The sequence below is a fragment of the Musca vetustissima genome, unplaced genomic scaffold (genome assembly GCF_032173495.1).
Source record: "Musca vetustissima isolate MV318-11 ecotype Yass unplaced genomic scaffold, APGP_CSIRO_Mvet_v1 utg9227, whole genome shotgun sequence".
In the NCBI taxonomy this organism is placed as follows: domain Eukaryota; kingdom Metazoa; phylum Arthropoda; class Insecta; order Diptera; family Muscidae; genus Musca; species Musca vetustissima.
In genome coordinates, this window is record NW_026887593.1 from 77,255 (window position 1) to 85,344 (window position 8,090).

Sequence of the window (8,090 nt, forward strand, 5' to 3'; positions counted from 1 at the left end):
TTTATTATTGACTAGTATTTACTCTGTTTTTGTAAGCTATTTTTTGGTATGAGTATGTTTGTTCCTATTTGTTATAGTATTTGTTTTCATTCAATTCAAATCTCTTTATCAAAACCAACTAATTCATAGTACTTTTCCGTACGCAAAAGTCTACAATCATCAATGGCAAAACTATACAATGGATTCATTATGAATACCGTAGATAAATGCCATAAAGCATGGGCATCTAATATCCACAATATGGGCGGGAAATCTAATAGCTCTAGACTCATACTCATGCCCAAGAGTAAATAGAAGGCTAAGATTTTACGGTAATATGGTCGTTGTTTACGCACCCGAAATGACCAAAGGAACCAGCCCATAGCGCTTAAGATGCCTACAAAAAGAAACTTTGTTAATATTATATTTTAAGAATAAAATTTGAATACCCTACCTGTCACAACATTTGTTGTCATATTCAAGGAATAACTAAATCGTCCCATTGTTATATAGGCAAAATAATTTATATAATAGGATAAAAATGCCAAGGAGATAAAGGCCTTTATTAGCCAGGAATGTTTGTACAGCATTCTGAAAAAATAGAAAAACAATTTGTTTTTTAATTTATAAATTTAAAATTAAAAAAACAAAAAATGTATCTCACCTCATTACCATACAGTATAGTGTCATTAGAACCATGGAATAGGCAAATGAGTAGTCCAGCAACTCCGTAAGAGGATTGTCCCGTGCATGAAAAACAATCGACCATATCCAGGCATTGATGGCTACCTATAAAAGTATAAACATACATTTTCTAATTAAAAATAAATTACTAAAAAATTATAATGCTCGAGTATTTTCCCCTCTGTGAACCTAGATGTATTATATTTTTTGACCTAGGGGGTCTTCTATTGCCCGTGGAAGACTTAGAGGACTTTGGCTGACTAAAGAAGGCCTAGAAGTTTTATATTTTCTATACAAAGGGCTAGGCGCATTTTATTGCCTATGTGAGATCTTGAGGCCTTCCACTGCCTAAGCAAGACCTAGGGGACTTCTATTGACTATAGGAGATCTAGAGGCATCCTATAATAAATAACAGAACTATGGAACAAGCCTATTCTATGAAACATAACAAGCCTACATATATTGACCTATTTCACTCAACTCTTCTATGACAGACTCCCTGCTTCATCTCTTCTATGAAGGACTACCTTATTCAGCAGGAGTTCTTGAGTTCCGTTTTGAAAGTCTTCCTTCAACTCGTCTATGAAAGACTCCCTTCAGTTCGTCTATGAAAGAATCCCTTCAGCTCGTCTATGAAAATCTCCCTTCAGCTCGTCTATGAAAGACACCCCTCAGTTCGTCTATAAAAACTCCCTTCAGATCGTGTATAAAGACACCCTTCAGCTCCACTACAAAGGCTCCCTTCAGCTCTTATATAATAACTGTCTAAGCTCGTATATAAAGACTCCTTCAGCTCGTCTATAAAATCGTCCCTTCAGCTCGTCCATAAAAGACTCCCTTCACCTCGTCTATAAAGACTCCTCCTTCCAGCTCGAGTCTGTAAAAATGTCTTTTTTCCCTGCTTCAACTCTTCTCTGAAATACTCCCTTCAAATTGTACCGGTTAGTTTTATTTAACTTCTCTCTTACCGCTGAAAACAAATGCCATATTTTATAGCATGGACTATCGGGTCGGACTTCACGGCGAAATTTTCGTAGCCAACGAAAATGTGCCACTAAATTGAAAAATGAAAAGAGAACCGAGGCAGGTTCCTGCAGGCCCAGGAATCGGACAAATGGCCACTAAAAAGGAAAAATAAAAAATGATTTTTGAATTATTTTTATTGGGAGCAACACTACTTACCTTTCCATAAAATTGTGGCACTGGCCAATTACGATCCTGGAATGCTTCCACTGTACGCCACATACATCCATACTGACACTCATCCAGGCAGGTCCATTGCAGCAATTTATCAAATAAACTCTGCTGATAGTATTTAACAGCCTGCTCCTGGATCTCCAGACCATCTGAAAAAATACAAAATCATATATTTTTTAATTATTAAATAAAAAAATAAAAATAAAATTCCCAATGGAGCACCAACCTGCCGAACAGTTTTGCCTCTCACAGTTGCGTATACAATTATTGAAAAATGAAGTTCTATCGCCGTTTGAGCTTACAACTAATGTAAAATATAAACTAAATAAAAAACAGGTAATAAATAAATTATATCTAATTGTTAACATTATGCACTAATTTCACTTTAATGCTTTTGTTAGTAAATGCAGTTTTTCTAAAGTTTTAACTGATTAAACATATTTTCTATATATTCCTCGGCGCTGCGAAAATCGTTCCACCTGCTGACGAATGGGAGGACAAAACAAAATGGCCGATAAAGAAGAGCTCAAAGTGGTATAAGAAAAGTTTACGAAAGATGTGGGAGAGAGACTAACAACACATACACTCATATACTGAACAGTTCACGAAGGAACTAATGGAACTAGTTGCGTTGCGAAGTAGAAATGGGCCTCAAAACATAACTGATAAAGCACAATCACAAAAAAAATCATGTTAGGGATACCCAAGATTATGCGGGGTTTTGGTGATTGGGATTGGTGTTGAGTGTTTTCTCCCTTTCATTGGTAAATTGAGAGTAATTAGAGTTGCGCTCTTTTTAATTTTGTAACAAGCGTACTTTTTGTTCACAAAAGGTACGAATTGGCATAAACGTACCAAAACAAAAAGTCGATTTTTTATTATTTGTGAATATATTTACGCTTAAATTCTAACATATATTATTTATGCAAATAACTGGTATAAATATTGGCCAATATTTTTCGATAATTATGATTTATTATCATTTTAAGTAAAATGTTAAGTACGTTTTCGTACTTCTACCTGAGGCAATGTTTTCCAACTCTATTCCCAATTTACCAATGAGAGAGAGAAAAAACTCTCCACACCAATTCCAATCACTAACAGTGTAAAACCCCGCTATGTCAAAAGAAGAAAAGAAAAAAACGTCAGTGTCAATTGGACAATTCACTGAAATGAACCGAAATGAACTAGGTAAGAAAAAGTCATTCGCTTTATTCGAGTCGTTTGGTTCAATGGGCCATCCAAAAATGCAGTTTAAAATAATAAATGCGACGTGAGACAGGAAGGAGAGGAGTTAATAAGGAAAAAATAATAAATATATAACAATTAATAAATAAGATATTTTAACAATAAATGTTAAAATATCCGTTTCTCCTCCGTTTCTGATAGCTCATAAAATAAATTATTGATCAACGCTTCTGATAGCTCTTAAAATAAATACCTCTTGAAATAATTTCCTTAAAAAATCCAAAAATTGTGTATAAAGTATCTGATCGTAGCTTACATAGTTTATAAAATAAACTGTTTAAAACAACTACACTTTAGAGCTTGGACAGCCCTTAAAATGAAATGGTTAAAAAATCCAGGCTTATAGCTCGGATAGCCATTGAAAAAATTTCTTTAAAAAATCCACATTTATAGCCTGGATATCCATTTAAATAAATTGTTTAAGAAATCTCCGCTTATGGCTTGTATGGTCCTTAATATAAATTGTTAAAAAACCATGCTTATATCTCTTAAAATAAAATGTTCAAAAAAATTACGTGTAGTCCTTTCAGAACCTTGATGAATGTAAATTTTTTTTACTTCGATAACAATTTTTCCTTTTTGATATGGGAAAAATAGACCAGTTTATAGCTAGATTAGTATTTGAAATAAACATTATTAAAATTCACGTTTATAGCTCTGATAGTCCTTGAAATAGTTAAAAAATGCACACTTATAACGTTTATAGCTCAGATAGCCCTTATAACTACGATTTAAACAAGGAAAGTTTCATATGAAATTCTATCCTTCTCTTCTGCCTCTTACATAATAATAAGTTGATCTTATTAAATGTGTAGTTACTCTATTAATTCCAAATTAATTATTTTATTATTTTTATATAAATAATTTTTAACCTCATTCTCTTTTATTTAGTTGAAAACTTTCGAATATCTATTTCACATTTACCAAATAATCACCAAAATCGATAACAGTTAAGGCAACGATAAACAAAACAAAAGAAAATTGTCATATCCAACAGAGTGTGCGAGAGAGAGTTTGGCTGTGTGTGAGACGATGGCAGAGAGCCATCATGTCAAATTAAAAACATCTGTAGTCGATTCGAGTTTTCTTCAGTGGAACGAACAACAACATGCAATATTTTAATAGTTTCTTCTGTCGTTTTTTTCTACATTTCGTGTGAATAAATAATAAAAGAAGATGTAAAAAAAATAAATACAAAACGATTAAAGCACATAAATTACTTAACAATACAACAAGAAACTAATTTATAGTATTGTTTTTTATATAATTTATATATGTACAAAGAAACATAGTTTTAAGTGAGACAAAAAAATGTATGTGTGCAAAAAAATTCAAGTAACTACACAAACAGCAACAACAACAATGTAGTGTGTTGAGTAAATCGAAAGAAGAACAAAATGTGTGTATAAAAAATAAAAATAAAACAAAAAAATAACAAATATTTACCTTTAGTTTGTGCGTCTATGTGTGCATGAGTGTGTATGTTTGGTGGTTTGGTTTAATTTTTTTGTGACAGCTGTTGTATTGAAATAAAACAACAAAAATGTATAAACATCGTATCTTAAGGATATAAAAAAGAAACCGAGAAGTATCCAATGAAATAAAATAGAGAAAAAACAAATTGTTGTTGTTGTAATACATAATGCAAAAATGCGGTCAAAGAGATACCAAAACTATACCAGACAACAATTTAGCTTCCTTCAATGCCTCAACAATAATAACAACAACAACAGCAACAACAAAAACATCATTAACATCGACGCAGCATTCCTTCTCGTCCACCAATAACAACAACAATAATAGTAGCTGTAGTGCTGGTAATACTAAAAGCAACCTACAACAACAACAAAATCGTTTAGTTATCATTAACTCGGCCACTGCCGCTGTTCTGCATAAACATAATCAACACGAACAACAACCAAAACCGAAAACGACACAACAACACCAACTATTACTAGCCAAACGAAGACGATCAAACTCAAAGGTATGTTGCTTTGGTATGTTATTGTTGTTATTATTGAATTTCTTTTTTTGCTTTCAATATTTTTTTTACAATCTCGTAAATCTCGTTCATTCATGTTAAATGACAATTATTGCTTATGTGAACAATCATGCTGTCCATAATATAATGATGATGATGGTTGTTGTTACCTGGTTTTCCCTTTAAAACCATATGCGAAGTGTATGTTGTTGGAATTTTTTTTTGTTGTGCTATGGTGCGTGCGTGTTGGGCTGTATGTTTGTGTGTGTGTGATTTTTTGTTTACATTCTAAATTTGAAGAAAACATCAAACGAAGGCATGAACGTATGTATATAAAATCGAAACGAGGGTTGTTTATTAAGTTGTATAATTAGATTTTTGTTGTTTTTATTTGTCATTTTTTAGATCGAATTTCTGAAGATGATTTGTGTTCGAGTTGATTGTTTTTTTCTTTCAAGTAGTACATGTCGTGTGCCATGTACGTGCATGCCATAATTTATAAACATAATCGATTGGGAGTGATTTTTATTGTGTGGACCATAACATCTGCCACTTGAAATTAGGAATTCGAGGAAACAGAAGACAGTTTATGAAGTCTGGGAAGGCCAACGGTATCAGCAAACATAATATAATTTAAAAACGAGGACTTTTTAAAATATTTTTTGAAAAAAATCGGACTGTTTTTTTTAAACTATCAGAATAGAGTATTTTTTTCAAATATTTAATTGAAGACCTGTCAGTTAAAAACCTGGATTTTTTTAATCATTTATTTCAAGGGCTCGTGGTATGGATTTTTGAAGAGCTATTAGAAAGGGCGGCTTAAAAACATATATTTTAAAGAGCTAGATGAAGTTCGAATATTTCAAAACTAATTTTTGAGAACTTTTCAAAAGTGTGACGTAAAAAAGAGGATATACCCAATATCAGAAACGTAGATTTTTTAAAAATAATGAAATAAATTCAATATATATTTTTAATTTATGAATTTGAAAATGAAATAATTGTTTTTTTTTCTAAATCTGCCATAACGAAAATTCTTAAAAAATTTATTTAAAAAATCTGTGCTTATGAAAATCATATTTTTTTTAAGAAAACAAAAAAATGCATTTTGTATCATTTTTGTTCATGGCTACTTGGAGTTTTTAATCGTGGATTATGGATCCGATTTTAACGAAAATTTATCATTTTTTTGAGGGTGATACCAGAAGGAGTGGACCGATATTCTCCCTCTTCAAACCTAAACTAAGTTTGGAAGGCATATTAAGATGTGCGCATTTTGAATGAAACCGGTTGCTGTCTTCAATAGTCAGCGTGCGCGCCAGCCAGACAGACAACGGACGGACGGACATGGGTAAATCGACTCCAATATTTCGATGAGGCACATTTTCTCCGTATCAATGTGTATATCAATGGTATAAAAATCTACATGGGTGTGTGTTTTTTTTTTTATTTTTTTAATCCATAAATATGGGTACATGGGGTCTCTCTTTGTTCGACCTCCCCTCCTTTTCTTCTTTTAAAAGACGTCAATGGGCATAACTAAGAAAGTATTAAAAACCCGTTCAGACCTAATTAGAATGCATTAAAGAAAAAACTATTGTATTGATTTAGTCGATCGCTTTATTTCATATTCAAAAGAACGGAATTCTAATTACTTATTCCCTATACTTTTGAACTGTGCTGGCGGCGCATATTGACAATGAATGATATCATCATCATCATGAGGAGCAGTGAATTAGTTCCATTGATCATCAAATTTTATCTATTATTGTTGTTGTGAGCTATTTTTATAATTTATTTGAGATGTTCATATCATCATCCCTTCATATGCTCAAATGATTTCGAAAATAATAATAATAATTTCAAGAAAATCATCATATATGAAATTATAAAATAAACAAACACACACAATATTTGAAAACATTATGAGAGGGGGGGGGGGGGGGAGATTTTGTTTGATATTTACCACAAAGAACTCCCATTGAATTTATGCTGATGTTTTCATTTCATGGGTTCTCTTTGGTGCCGATTAAATTACTTCAATATATTTTTAAGAAGTGACGTTATAATAAGTTTTTCCATATTATTTTTTTATGTTAATTTATTTTATTTATTTTTATTTGATGATACAGCACTTTGAAATATTCCTTTGTATACCCTTCACCACACTGTGGTACAGGGTATTATGTCGTTGTGCAAATGTTTGTAACAGGCAAAAGGAAACGAAATAGACACATGGTTCCTTTTGAGAATATGCATAGAATCACTTTCTGAGTCGATTTACGCAAGTTTCCTGAAAATCGGTTTAGATTTACATATAGCTCCCATATATATTTTCGTCTGATTTAAGTAAATGGTGCACCAAAGTCCCTATATATCTTTCGATTTGCACGAAATTTGGCACAGCGTAATGAATTAGGCCTAGAATGATGTGTGTTGAATTTCGTGAAAATCGGTTCAGATTTAGATATAGCTCCCATATATATTTGCATCCGATTTTAGGCAATTGATGCACCAAAGTCTCTGAAAATCATTCGATTTGCACGAAATTTGTCATAGCGTACTGAATTAAGTCTAGAATGACGTGTGCTAAGTTTCGTGAAAATCAGTTCAGATTTAGATATAGCTCCCATATATATTTTCATCCGATTTTATATAATTGGTGCACCAAAGTCCCTATATACAGTATTGTTCGAAACCTAAGCAACTTTTTCTTAGTACGTAGTCATGGTCTTATATGATATCGTTAAATTGATTTATAAAAAATATATATTTTATTTACTACTTTACTATGTGTCTATAATCTGAAAATAACAACAAATTTAAATTATATTTCTTTGGAAAAAAATAAAGAAATGAAAACAAAATGAACTCACAAAGCAGCTGTTCGAAACCTAAGCAACTTTCAATATTTCGTATGATACCCGTGATATTTTATCACTGTCGCACAACTTTTTGGCATTGATTCTATAAGATTTGTTAGAATTGTTGTTGGTATAGC

The 8,090-nt window shown here is 31.9% G+C and overlaps 1 protein-coding gene across 1 annotated transcript; it reads right to left on the reverse strand.

Annotated features, from left to right (window-relative positions):
- Positions 1 to 79: 79 nt before the first annotated feature.
- On the reverse strand, positions 80 to 2,231 carry LOC133335218 (post-GPI attachment to proteins factor 3-like). Its single transcript, XM_061543519.1, has 6 exons — positions 2,087 to 2,231; positions 1,846 to 2,009; positions 1,632 to 1,784; positions 644 to 768; positions 434 to 570; positions 80 to 376 (listed from the first exon to the last, which is right to left on the reverse strand). The coding sequence occupies exons 1-6, from the start codon at positions 2,226 to 2,228 to the stop codon at positions 96 to 98; spliced, it is 1,002 nt and encodes a 333-aa protein (XP_061399503.1). The 5' UTR covers positions 2,229 to 2,231; the 3' UTR covers positions 80 to 95.
- Positions 2,232 to 8,090: the final 5,859 nt, after the last annotated feature.